Source organism: Xenopus laevis, chromosome 8L (assembly GCF_017654675.1).
Source record: "Xenopus laevis strain J_2021 chromosome 8L, Xenopus_laevis_v10.1, whole genome shotgun sequence".
NCBI classification, from domain to species: Eukaryota; Metazoa; Chordata; class Amphibia; order Anura; family Pipidae; genus Xenopus; species Xenopus laevis.
Genome location: NC_054385.1, coordinates 31,141,399 through 31,155,733, shown reverse-complemented (window position 1 = coordinate 31,155,733; position 14,335 = coordinate 31,141,399). Strand labels below are relative to the sequence as shown.

The window sequence follows — 14,335 nt, the reverse complement described above, 5'->3', positions numbered from 1 at the left end:
ACAGAAGAAAATGCAACACAGGGGAGCTCAGGTAAAACTGCTCATGTGTAAGAGTCATTCTAAAGGAGTCATTGTGTATTGTAAAGTTGTAATTAATCACTGTTTGTGCCACTAAATTGGTGCAGTATAAACTTACTCTTTATCCAGCTTAGGCTTCTAAAACAGCAGTAAAGTAAACTGAATGGCTAAGATATTCCTGGCTTCCTGTTGTCAGGCTGGTGATTGTTTAGGATTACTCGCTTCTATTTTCCCATCCCTGCCTGAAAGGCTTACACTCTATTCTGGAAGCCTGAAGCTTAGGGCTCTTACTGAGAGCTGCACTCCCCTGCGTTACGGTTTCTGTGTTCAGCCGCAGAGGAGCGCAGGAATAGACGCATTGTTTTTTTCAATGGGGCTGTACTCACACAGGCGTGTGTAGGCGCCGAACGCAGGAAAAATGCAGCATGTTGTGTTTCAACCTGCTTCGGCCCCTACATGCGCCTGTGTGAGTACAGCTCCATTGAAAAAAACTTAATTTGTCTATTCCTGCGCTCCCCTGCGGCTGAACGCAGAAAAATGGAACGCAGGGTAGCGCAGCTTCAACCGCTCGTCAGTAAGAGCCCTAATACACAAAGTACAGGTATGGGATCCGTTTAGGGTTACCACCTCACCCCTTTAAAACTGAACACATATGAAATCCAAAGCCTGCCTGACTAATTAGCAATACATTTAGGGCTCTTACTCATGAGCGTTTTTACCTGCGCTCCCCTGCGTTCCGTTTTTCGGCGTTCAGCCGCAGGGGAGCGCAGGAATAGACATTTCATTTTTTCAAATGGGGCTGTACTCACACAGGCGCATGTAGGTGCCGAACGCAGGTTGAGACGCAACATGCTGCATTTTTCCTGCGTTCGGCGCCTACATGCACCTGTGTGAGTACAGCCCCATTTGAAAAAATGAAATGCGTCTATTCCTGCGCTCCCCTGCGGCTGAACGCCGAAAAACGGAACGCAGGGGAGCGCAGGTAAAAACGCACATGAGTAAGAGCCCTTAGATGCATGCTGCAGACTGAACTAATTATCAGTTCAGTCTTAATAAATTGCATCATAATAAATTGCTAATTAGCCATGCAGGCTGTGGATTTCATGTGTTCAGTTTTAAAGGGGTAAAGTGGCAACCCTAGATCCGTTATCTGGATACCCATTATCCAGAAAGCTCTGAATTACGGAAAGGCCGTCTCCCATAGACTCCACTTTAATCAAATAATCCAAATTTGTAAAAATGATTTCCTTTTCTCTGTAATAACAAAACAGTATATTGTACTTGATCCCAACTAAGATATTAGAAGCAACACTTATTAGAAGAAAAACCAGCCTTTTGAGTTTATTTAATTTTTACATGATATCCTAGTAGATTTAGGGTATGAAGATCTAAATTATGGAAATCCCCAGGTCCCAAGCATTCTGGATAACAGGTCCCATACCTGTTTAGTGATTGGTGGATTTAGCTTCATTATAATGGTTCCTCTTCTCGTGCAGGTGCAGACTTTCTTATGGGATTCTACCTCTTCTGCCTGGGAGCCTTTGATATAAAGTTCCAGGGGGAGTACAATAAACATGCCCAGACCTGGATGGAGAGCTGGGAGTGTAAGCTGGTGGGCTCCTTGGCGATGCTCTCCTCGGAGGTTTCTGTCATGCTGCTCACTTACATGACTCTGGAGAAATACCTATGCATCGTTTTTCCCTTCAGCCACTTTCGGGCAGGGCGTGGGCAGACCTTATGCACTTTGACCGCCATCTGGGGGCTGGGATTCTTCATCACGGTCATCCCCTTCTTCAGCTATGATACCTTTGGGAACTTCTACGGGCGGAATGGGGTGTGCTTCCCGCTGCAGTCAGATAGCATGGAGAAATACGGAGCCCGGGGCTATTCTGTCAGCATATTCCTTGGTAAGATGCTTATCTCGAACTACTCATATTGAAAGGGCATGTAAAGGCAAAAAAATAAAATCCAATTTTTACTTTCTTTAGTGAAAAAGAAACCTATCTCCAATATACTTTAATTTAAAAATGTGTACCGTTTTTACAAGAATCCTGACTGTATGCAGTGAAATTCTCCCTTTGATTTTTAAAAAATTTTGACCCTGCACCCACATTTACTGAAATATCAGAGTGCGGCTGCTTGAGACAGAATATATATATATACATATATATAGCGCTATAGTAAACTGACTTTACTTTGGTCAGTTTAAGCTACTATCAGTGTGTGGTTATACCACAAATGAGGCTCTCTCTCTCAGGGGTAAGCCCTTGCAGCAGGGTGGAGGCAGGGTGTGGTGCAACTGTAACCAGGTACACAAATGATGGGCGCCAGTAGTTCTTTAACGCTTAAACAATGAACTGTCTTTATTTAACATAGCACATATCAGATATCCACAATGGAGTATAGAATAATCAGACAGCATAAAGGTAGCATATACTCACAGAACCAGTATAGGCTGAATCCCACAGGCCAGGGAATATACAGCAGAGAGTGTGGCAGCGTGAGGGGTATTGCCCAGTTTTCAGGATCTCTGTCAGTGGCAGACTAGGGGAACTCCTATCATCCCTAGTCTCAACACTTTAGTCCCTACTCTGGGTCAGTAATACCCTGGGATCTTAATCCCTCTAATATCTTCGGCAGAGCCTTGAGCTTCTCAACTAAATAACCTCTCTATCACTCCTAGAGTGATCTATAAACGAGTATGCTATCTAATTACTAGGGCCAATGCGCCTAGGGTCAACATGTACCCATTCCCTTCCAGCCTGCTTGGTTGGGCTAAAGTAATAGACCCAGACCTCATGGTTCCCAAGACCTTTATACTACTGCACAGTGCCATCTGGTGTACACTGTGAGAACTACAGGGGTTACATAAGCACAAGGTCCCCATAAGGACCCACTTAGGTGTCCATATTACTAGGGATGTGCCTGTCTGTAATGGGTAAGGGTGGCTAAATTTTCACATCCCTACATCAATATATTTAAGACAGAGACATTTTGTGCATACTGCTACTGAAAAATGCCTTACCCTTTAAAAAAAAATCCCTGTTTTGTTTAAAGGGTAAGGCATTTTTCAGTAGCAGTATGCACACAATGTCTCTTGTCTTAAATATATTGATAATGGGTTGAGTGCAGAGGACTCTTGTATTTGTCTATATGTATTTTGTGGTCACAGCCTCATTGCACCCCCGCCTAATGGTTTTAAAAATTAGTGGTGAGCACAACTTTCCCTTGCTTGTTCTCTGTAATAATACAATAGTAGCTTGTACTTGGTCCCAACTAAGATATAATTCATCTGTTTAGGAAGCAAAATCAGCCTATTGGGGTTGATTCATGTTTAAATAATTTTTTTTAGTAGGTTTAAGGGATGAAGATCCAAATTACAGAAAGATCCAAGCACGGGCAATGTCCTATTCATTAGGGGAGTGAAGGACAGGGTAAAAAGTGTGAAAGACATGGCTGCTTTTTGTACTTGCACCCTGCCCTGTTATCAGTAAATTATCCTGTATGATGCAGGTATGGGATCCGTTATCCGGAAACCTGTTATCCACAAAGCTCTGAATTACTGAAAGGCTGTCTCCCATAGACGCCATTTTATCCAGATAATCCAGATTTTTAGAAATAATTTCCTTTTTCTCTGTAATAATAAAACAATACCTTATACTTGATCCAAACTAAGATATAATTAATCCTTATTGGAGGCAAAAAATCCTATTGGGTTTATTTAATGTGTAAATGATTTTTCTAGTAGACTTAAGGTATGATGATCCAAGTTACAGAAAGATCCGTTATCCGGAAAACCCTATGTCCTGAGCATTCTGGGTAACAGGTCCCATACCTGTACTTCTACAAAAGCTCGAATTATTATATAAAGTAGGGAAGATATCTGCTCCCAAGGCCTCACACAATAGAACAACACAACTGATATTATCCAGGTGGCAGGGAACATTCTTGTTCTGTATATATTTACATATCTATCCCACTCAGCAGCCAGAACAGTAGTAATGCCATGGATTATCATTAAAATAAATTCTGTTGACCCCCGGTATTACCAACTAAAGTCATCTCGTTGCAGTAGAAGAAGAGACTGGCACTTTTTTTTATGAAAAGTTGTAGTGTGATTTCTTTAATGATAATTAACATTACTTTCAGTCGTTGGCTGGAGTGAGCACATGACTACTACACAATAGCAGATTTCCTGGCTCTTACAGTAAAACAGGTATAGGATCCATTATCCGGAAACCCGTTCTCCAGAATGCTCTGAATTACATAAAGGCCATCTCCCATAGACTCTATTTTATCCAAATAATCTAAAGTTTTAAAAATGATTTCCTTTTTCTCTGTAATAATAAAACAGTAGCTTGTACTTGATCCCAACTAAGATATAATTAATCCTTATTGGAAGCAAAACAATCCCATTGAGTTTAATTAATTGTTAAAAGATTTTTTTTCGTAGACTTATGGCTCTTACAGAAGAGCGTTTTTAGCTGCACTTCCCTGCGTTCCGGTTTCATGCGTTCAGACGCATGTTAGCGCCGGACGCAGGAAAAATGCAACATGCTGCGTCCCAACCTGCATTCGGCGCTTAGATGCATCTGTGTGAGTACAGCCCTATAGAAAAGAATTCAGTGCGTCTACTCCTGCGCTCCCCTGCGGCTGAATGCATGAACCCGGAACGCAGGGGAGCGCAGCTAAAAACGCTCGTCTGTAAGAGCCCTTAAGGTATGGAGATCCAAATTACAGAAAGATCCATTATCTAGAAAACCCCAGGTCCTGAGCATTCTGGATAACATGTCGTATAGACAAAAGACACAAATACTGGAGCTTTTGGCTACTGGAGAGTAATCCAGTCTCATTATACACAGATGCATCAAGGGGATATAATTACAAAGGAGCAGGAGAATGTTAGGTGAATGTTAGGTTTCATGTGGTGCTGGCTTTCTCGGATGCATTTTGTCACTTAAGCTCTGTTGCATGTGCCACAGTGAGGAATGCAGAATAACCACAATAACCAGTCCTGTGCGGGTCCGTTTTTTGGAACCCGTACCTGACCCGTACCCACAACCTACAATCCGCAACCCGGACCCGCAACCTTACCCGATTGGACCCGCTACCCGACCTGCAAGTACCTTATCCGCAAAATGGACCCGCGACCCACTGACCATTAAGAATCAGGAAGTGCTGTCATTGTAAACCGGAAGTGACATCATCGGAATTAGGCATGATCAGAAAAAAGGAGTAAAAATCGATATTGAGAAGACCCACAGCCCGACCCATGACCCGCAAAACTGCCGACCCGTGTCTATGCCCACACCCGGAACTTCTACCCGCAACCCGCAGAGTACCGCAGGTTTTTGCGGGTAACCTGTGGGTACCCGACCCACTGCAGGACTCTAGCACATAATTACTGGATGGTCACTTCCAACGTACAGTGTCAATAAAGCCATTAGCATCTACCTCGCCCAAGCTGGCTGTGACTATGGGCTGAACCTGCTACGGCAACACTGGGATTACGGTCAGGGCCATGGGCGTCCACAGAGGGGGGCAAGAGGGGGCAGCGCCCCCCCCTGGGACTGTGCACATAACATGGGCCGATATCCATTAATTTGCCCGCAGCGTGCAAAAATCCCTCCCCCCTCTCAGCATCCAGAGTTTCCTACCAAGGCGTCATGATTGGGGGGCGGCACCTACAGTGCTTCACTGTAGACTCTGTGAAGTTTGTTCTAAACTCCGCCCTCCCCGTGACTGGAGTTTAGTGTAGTGCGGGGAGGGGGAGGGAGAGGGAGCCGGTAAACAAACTGAAAGCATGGCTCCAGGCATTCCCCTTCAACACTGCTGCCTAACCTGGTCTGGATTTCCTGCATGATCTCATGAACTGTGAGTAAAACTGCTCGGTGCTTGTCTTGGGGGAGGGGTGGATTTAGTGAGGCTGCAGCCGGGCAAAGGAGTCAGTTACAGATCGAGTGTGTGAGTTACTGTATGTGTATATGTGTGTTTGTGTGTGTATTTGTGTATCTGTCTGTGTATGTATTTGTCTGTGTGTGTGTGTATGTGTGTATCTGTCTGTGTGTGTCACTGTGTGTGTGTGTCACTGTATGTGTGTGTGTGTGTGTGTGTGTGTGTCGTGTGTGTATGTGTCACTGTATGTATGTGTGTCAGGTATGTGTCACTGTATGTATGTGTGTCATGTGTGTGTGTATGTGTCACTGTAAGTATGTGTGTCACTGTGTGTGTGTGTGTCTGTATGTGTGTCATGTGTGTGTGTATCTGTCACTGTATGTGTGTGTGTCACTGTGTGTGTGTGTGTATGTGTCACTGTATGTGTGTGTGTCACTGTGTGTGTGTATGTGTCACTGTATGTGTGTGTGTCACTGTGTGTGTGTGTATGTGTCACTGTATGTGTGTGTGTCACTGTGTGTGTGTGTGTGTGTGTGTGTGGGCACAGTCACTTCCCAGTGTGCAGCACTGGCTCCTAATTACTTGGCACTGAGGAGCGGCAGCGCAGAGCGAACAGGAACAGGGCTCCAGTCACGTGTCTCAGGGGGATACCATTATATGAGTAGGTTCCTCCCGCGTGGGCAGTGTATAGGGAGCCGGGGATTCTCTGGTTTTTTCTCCCCCTGACTGATTGGGGGGCCGTTACCTTGGCTAGGCTCTGCTTCTGATTGGCACAATTTGGGCTGCTTTTCAAGTGACAGCAGCTCTTTAGCACAGGATGCCAATCTGCCAGAGCTGGTTTTGCGCGCCATATGTGTGAGTAGGGTTCAGTGTGACAGTGTACACTCAAGTCTACAGGTCCCAACACTAGAATTTGCTTTATGGCAGTGCCATTTGGGCTTACCTATGATGCATTGGGTTCAGGGCATAATGGCATTTGTAAACATTGGTGCTAAACAGTCAAGTCCAAGTGCAGTTGCTGAAAGCAATCAAACTGAAAATAGCTTGTTACCAGTTACAGTTCTGGGCAATTGCCCTGGTGCAGTTTAGCACCTGCCTTAGTAAATCAGCCCCCATGGTCTCTAAAGAAATGCCATAGTGTTACACTCACGTGAGCTTTTCTTTAGGGCTTTATAAACCACTTGCTGTTGTAGACACCTCTAATATCTGTACCTATCTGTATCTATCCAGCTACAAGTACATTTCCCTGTGTGGCCTTACATGTGCCATGTGTATGCGATTTGTTTGTATACAGTGTATTGTGCATTTGTTGCTTAGCACACTCTTCTTCAGGTGCCAAAAGGGCTGCTGTATGGTTCCATAGAAAGTTACCATATAGTGGGCTGGTAGCAGGCTATTTGGGCCTCTGTGGACTTGGAATGGCAGGGCCTGTTAGTGTGTATGTGTTACTGTGTTTGTGTTTTGCACCACAACTTTATACATCACCTTAGTAGGGACTGCCATTACTTCAGCTGTGACAGAGAGAGAGCAGCCAGGGAGCATCTGATTGGCCAGTAGCACAGATTGCAGTGCGGGAGAAAACGAAGGAAGGAAAGCCCTATCTATTGCAGTCTGCAGCCTTGTACTTGTGAGTTCTGGGGGTATTTATACAATTACTTGCCCCTATGCCATCTGTTTTTTGAGTTCTGGAGGTATTTATACATGTACTTGCCCCTGTGCCATCTGTTTGTGAGTTCTGGGGGTATTTATACATGTACTTGCCACTGTGCCATCTATTTGTGAGTTCTGGGGGTATTTATACATGTACTTGCCCCTGTACCATCTGTTTGTGAGTTCTGGGGGTATTTATACATGTACTTGCCACTGTGCCATCTATTTGTGAGTTTTGGGGATATTTATACATGTACTTGCCCCTGTGCCATCTGTTTGTGAGTTCTGGGGGTATTTATACATGAACTTGCCACTTTGCCATCTTTGTGTGAACTAGGGTTGCCACTTGTCAGACAACCGGTATTTTGAAGGGTTGCCCGGGTCAAAACTTCCTGGATGGTTTTTCAAATTAGGGAAACTGTGCAGGATTCCCTTGATTGACCTGGCGATCGGCTGATCGCCGTGGCATAGCTCCACCCCCTGATGGCAGTGACACACCCACCTATCTCACAGGCCCGCCCACAGATGCCTCCTTGCCCCACCCTGGAAAATTTTCTGCGGACACCCATGGTCAGGGCTGCTGGTTATTCCCGGGTTCCTTTGCCTCCATGCAGGTAATTGTGTGAAGTTCATCAACCCGCAACGGAGCATGATTGGACCTTTGTAATAATGCCCACTGTGTTTTGCACTTAGGATAAATGATCCCTATATGAAGAAATCTAGCATTGCAAGTGGCACCAGATCCCCTTTATATTTCACATACACATATATATAGGCATGGCCTCTACCCTCTCTATCCTTCTGTCAATGTATATGTGTATGGTTTCAGCGGGTACTTCCTAGTATAACCACTGATCTATTCTAAACCAGATATTGGAGCAGATTGATCAAAATGTGAGTTCAGATTTTAACAAATAAAAACTCTCCCACGTTCTATTTATCCCAATGGGATTTTAAGAAGCACATTTATCAATGGGTGAAAGTTAGAACTCACCACGTTAATAAAAAACGCTTCCAAAAATCCCATAGGAATGAAAAGAACATGGGTGAGTTTTTATTTGTTAAAATCTGAACTCACAATCTGCCCCATTAGTGTTTTAAATAAAATAGGCCCGAACCTTTCAAATAGAAAGGATGCTAGAGAGCCTCACCCATGGTCAATTAATATATATATATAAATATATATATATATATATATTATACATATATATATATATACATATATATATATATATACATATAGATAGATATATATATATATATATATATATATATATATATATATATATATATATACAATAGTGTCTCCATAAAGGAAGCACAATGACAAAAAAAAATCCCAGTGCATGAGGAATATAATCTACAATCAATACATGTTTTTATAGTCCCTGACAGCACTAGAATAAACATGAGCACTTTATATGCACACAGACGCGCCTCTGTAGGCTTCATTTATAGGAACCAGGGGGAGCTGGGTAGCAAACAGGAGTCTTCCAAAGAGACACCACATTGTGCCACTAACAAGGCCTTGACATAGGGCAGGACAGAAAACAGCAAAAGAGAAGGCATGATAAAAATGAAAATGTTCTATAGAAAGGACAATAAAAAAAACTGTAATAGTGTTATCAGAGCCAAGACCAAGGCTGGAACTAGGGAACTATTTTTGGAAAAGGAAGGAGAGCAAATGAAACATTTCTTCATTGCATACGGTAACTGCAGCACACTATCTCCACATCCTTACACCAGCTCCTTGTCCCTCTTCACCCTTCTGTCACCTTGTGTGTAGCATTAATTCACCTAGACAGGGATAATTGAGTCATGGGTGGGGGGGGGGTGCAGAGAGGCAGGACCTTACCTTGGGTGCCAAAGCTCCTTGGCCCAGCTGTGATCAAGAAAGTGAGAATAAAAGAGAAATGACATGGGAGGGAACATAAGTGGAAGACAAGAAAAAGATACAAAGGTAACATTTAGGGGCAATTTTACTAAATGGCGAAGTGACGAACGCGAATGAAAATGACGTCATTTCAGTACTTTGCCGATTTACTAATGCGCGCAGGCGTAACTTCTCTAGAGAAAGAGACTGACGTTGGCGCTCATTCGCACTCAATCGACAGGCGAAGTTGAGCTCTGGCGAAGGGATGTAACTGCGCAAATTCACTAAGATGCGGATTTTACTGAACGTTACCTCTTGCGCCAGACTTGCCTTCGTCACCTCAGACGAGACCAAGTGCAATAGAATAGATAGGAGTTCCTCAAAATTTAGTTGAAAATTTTTATAAGTCCCAAAAAAGGTTGGTGACTTTCCATTTTTTCAGGGTGATAGGCTGCAAAAGAGCGTAAATTTTTTTGAGGGTACCCGGCTTCCCCCCTACATTTTCTAACATACGGCACATAAACTATACAGTGGGCTCATGTGTAGGGCAATATAACAACTCTATTTTCTTTTATTAAGGTTCCCTGGGCTTGTATAGTGTAATGTATTTGCTACAACATATACGTCCATTGTACTTTAACTTCCCGCCATATGCAAATTAGCCAACATTAGTGCAACTTTGCTCTGCTTGCCGAATTAACGCTGGCGCAACGTTGCCAGCGTTCGGCGCCTTGGACACAACTTCAAATGATAGTGAATTAGCGTTGTCTGAGCGAATTTTCACCTGGCAAAGTGTTGCGATGCCTGCGAAGCCGTCGCTGCCAAATTTGTAAATTTTCCCCTAAGAGGGTTATTTACTAAAATCCGAAATCATTTTTAAATAAAAAAACACAACAACTCCAAAACCCAATTTGACCTTATTTATTATTTTAAAAAAAGCTCAATTTAATTGGTTTGGGTAAAAACTTTAAGCAAAAACCAGAATCATACATTTTTTTCCCCCTGAATCACTCGATTTTTCTGGCTTTTTCCTGGATTTTGGGGCTTATTCCAGCGCAGACCACAGAAACTTCAAAACAGGATAGAGACCTCTGCCACTGACACAACCTCGGTAGGTCTGAGATATGGCGGATTTTCGCATTTGGGCTTTTTGCTGCCTCGGGCTTTAATAAATTATAGTTTTGCTCAAAAACCCCTAAATGTATATAAGTGAAAAGCACAAAATGAGGAGCTGAGAGAATGAAAAGGAGTAAAAGGCAGATGAGAATAAATATATATATTTTTTTATAAAGATAATGGCACCTGATATATATGACAAAGTACATTGTCAAACACTTTAGTGATAATTGAGGATAAATGCAGTCTATAGCCTCAGTGCCCTACACACAACATGATTTCATTGGCTCCCAGTCAGAATAAGTGTCAGTGCCTGTTTGCTTGGAGAGAGCTCCACCCTGTGGCCAAATCTACAATCACACAATATCTTTCTGCTGTGATATGTGATGGATACTAGGGGCAAATTCACTAAGATTCGTAGTTGCGCCAGGCGCAACTTCGCCGCGCTTCGCCGCACTTCGCCAGGCGTAGTTTCGCCAGCGCTCTGCAAATTCACTAAAATCCGAAGTTGCGCACAGGGGTAGCGTAAGGTTGCGAAGTTGCGCTAGCGTTGATTCGCTAAGTGAAGCGAAGTTACGCTAGCGAAGGTTAATTTGCATACGACGCCAAATTCAAATTTCAATGGAGGAATACGTATCAGCACTACAAATGCCTAGAAAACCTTCAAAACATCAAATAAAATTTTTATTTTGCTCTACACACTGCCCACTGTATAGGTAAGTTGCAATGAGTTAGGAAATGTAGGGGGGAAGGAGGGGAGCCCTAAAAAAAATTTAGATCTTTTTCAGCCTATCACCCATAATGTAGAAAACACTCCAGCGTTTTTTGGGACTTAGAAAAAATTGTGACTTTTTTTGAAGCAATCCCTATCTACTCTATTGCGCTTCGCCTGGTCTGAGGTGGCGAAGGAAGTCTAGCGTAAAAGGTAGCGTTCAGTACACTGCACGCGTTAGTGAATTTGCGTAGTTACGTCCGTAGCGAAAATTTGCCAGGCGTAAGGGTGCGAAGTAACACTAGCGAATCTACGCCAGCATTCGTTAGTGAATTTGCGAAGTAACGAAAATGCCCAACGCTAGCGAATTGACGCTAGCGTTCGGCGCTTAGTGAATTTGCCCCTAGGGGTTTATAGGGTGTTCACTGATGGTTTCAACCAGACCCTACCCTACATACACCCTACTGTAAATAATATGTATAGAGAAGTTGGCAGCTTAATTATAACATCCTTTATCTTTTTTAACATACAGGGGGATAAAATAATAACAGGCAAAAGCTTTGCTCTAAACCACCAATAAGATTTTTCCTATCAAATTTCTAAATTTCCAGGGTTATGGGTTACAAGAACTGGCACAAACTTTACCCTGCTTATTACATTACAACAATCTTATTAACATTGGAGATAAAATATCTGGAGAGATTTCTGGAGATGTTTCCCGTGGCAACCAATCAGCAATTAGATTTAAACAGCCACCTATAAGTTATAGAACACAAAATCAAAGATCTAATTGGTTGCTATGGGCAACATCTCCAGATATTTATTTCCAATGTTAGTAAACATGCCCCTAAGACACCATTTCAAATTATTTGTAATTTTGATCACTGGCAACAAAATGAGTGATAGGTCAATAGTGACTGGTTCACAAATATCTTATTGCACTGGAGCAGCTGCAGGGGTTTGTCACATAACCCAGTCTAATTTCAACAGGAATACCTCTTGCTGCAGTTGAGACCATGGGGCTCATTTAAGAATACAAGTGCCTACATCCCCATGTTTTTAATCCAAAATGGAGCAGTTCTTCTACAGCTTAATAGCATAGGCACCAATATGGACACTAAGGGGGTTATTTACTAAACTCCAAATGCAAAAATCACGAAAAATTTGTGATTCTTTTTTTTTTCTCCAGAATTTATTAAACCCAAAGGATGGAAAAGTCAGAATCTGAAAATATGGCATCTCAGACCTGTCGAGGTTGTATATAAGTCAATGGGAGAAGTCCTGATGATTTTTTGATGTGCGCTGGGTTTTTGGAAATACCCCAACGTTTTTGGAGTTTTCGGGTGAAAAATTTGAAAAAATCGTGAAAATCTGATGAAAAATCTGGAAAAATTGTGAAAATCGGATTTTTGACGATTTTTTCACGCAAACTAAATTTTCGGTAAAGTGTATTAATAAATAAGCCAAAAAAACCAGTGCGGATTTGGTTGGAGTTTTTTTAAGAAAATATTGAGATAAATTCGGACTGATAAATAACCCACTAGCTGTTTTAGAGAATTTGTGCAGTTGCAAGTCAGACCCTGCTTTTTGGGAAATGTGTGCCTGTTGCAGTTTATGGTTTCACAGTGGGGATGACCAGGGTCGGACTGGGCTGGAGGGATACCTGAAAAACAAGGTGGGCCCTGCCCATCTCGCTGTGCATTCTATCGACATCCCCCTGCCTGTTTACAGCTGCCCATCCACAGCACAAAGAAGGTATAAGGCATGCATTACTGGTCGGGCTGGGGGGACAGGAGACGGACGGGGCCCTTCATATTTCAGCCTTGTGGGCCCAGATGACCCCAGTCCACTGGGAACGGCAGTAATGACATTAGGATCTAGTTTGGCACAAGTCAGTCATGGCTATAGACTCGAGCTCCTAAGGAAATCCTGGTTTTATCTCCACATTTAGGCTAGGGGTAATTGAAAGGTATTTTAAAATCATATTTGTATGAATGTTCAGCACTGTGAATATTATATCACTCATTATCATTAAGCAAAGGTTCTCGTTAACACCTGCTCTGGAGTTTTGCTTAATAGTTTGGCACAAAAAAAGCTTTGTGATTGTGAAATTTTATTAGAAAACTTTGCGAGGGAGTCGCTGAGGTCTGAATTCAGTTAAATAGGACGCAAACAATGAAAGTTTTGGTCGCTAGCATTCTAAACATATTACATTCCCCCATTAGTGTCTAGGGAAGAACTTCTTTATAGGAAACTAAGCAGCACGTTGGCACATGCAAGTTAAGAAGGAGCAGGTATGGATACAAGTACATTGAATTCTCTCTTTTTTCTCACCCAGGACTGAACTTGCTGGCTTTCGTCACCATCGTCTTCTCCTACAGCAGCATGTTCTACTCCATCCATAAGACCGGTGCCAAAACAGCAGAACGCAGCGTCCTCTCACGAGAGGTCACCATTGCCAAGAGGTTCTTCTTCATAGTCTTCACAGATGCCCTCTGCTGGATCCCCATCTTCTTACTAAAAGCAGTGTCGCTCACGGAAGCAGAGATTCCAGGTACAAGAGGGAAGTTTGTGGGTATGAGCTTTCTAATATCAGTCTTCTTCAGTACATTAACTCCTAACAATAAATGAAAGTATTGTTCTATAAGAGTATCCATTATCAACCCCCATATCTCACCATAACTTGCCTTCACTCTGAGCCCCCATCAACTGCTTTGGACAAGCCAAGTGGGCCCAGCCCCACAGTTAATATCGTATGAAGTTAAGCTTTATTAAACTAGCTCAAACATTTCTATGTGCTCAGACCATTGTGTAATGGTCCTTAAAGAAAGACCTACCCAAGCAGCAGCGCTATACATGAGCTTCTCCTATAAATGAGAATGTCTTCTGTCTAGATAGTGCCTATAAGATTTGACTCATGGGAATAAGAGTGAACATGTTTTATGATAAGTGATATCTTAGTAAGCCCAAGTAGTAGTCTGGTTTTCAGTGAGGAGCCATCTCCTAGGACCATGGACAACCAGCCTTCTGCTTGTGCATGTGGAAGCAGTAACCCTTAAAGTGTTGAGGAA

General features: G+C 42.8%; 1 protein-coding gene across 2 annotated transcripts in view; it reads left to right on the top strand.

The window, feature by feature from the left end:
• LOC108704519 (relaxin receptor 2) overlaps positions 1-14,335 on the top strand; it is a 174,786-nt gene that overhangs the window by 159,486 nt on the left and 965 nt on the right. For both annotated transcript variants that reach the window (XM_041572645.1, XM_018241093.2), the window contains exons 16-17: positions 1,515-1,925; positions 13,603-13,818. In XM_041572645.1, coding sequence (XP_041428579.1) covers positions 1,515-1,925; positions 13,603-13,818 — 627 coding nt within the window. The remainder of the gene's footprint in view (positions 1-1,514; positions 1,926-13,602; positions 13,819-14,335) is intronic.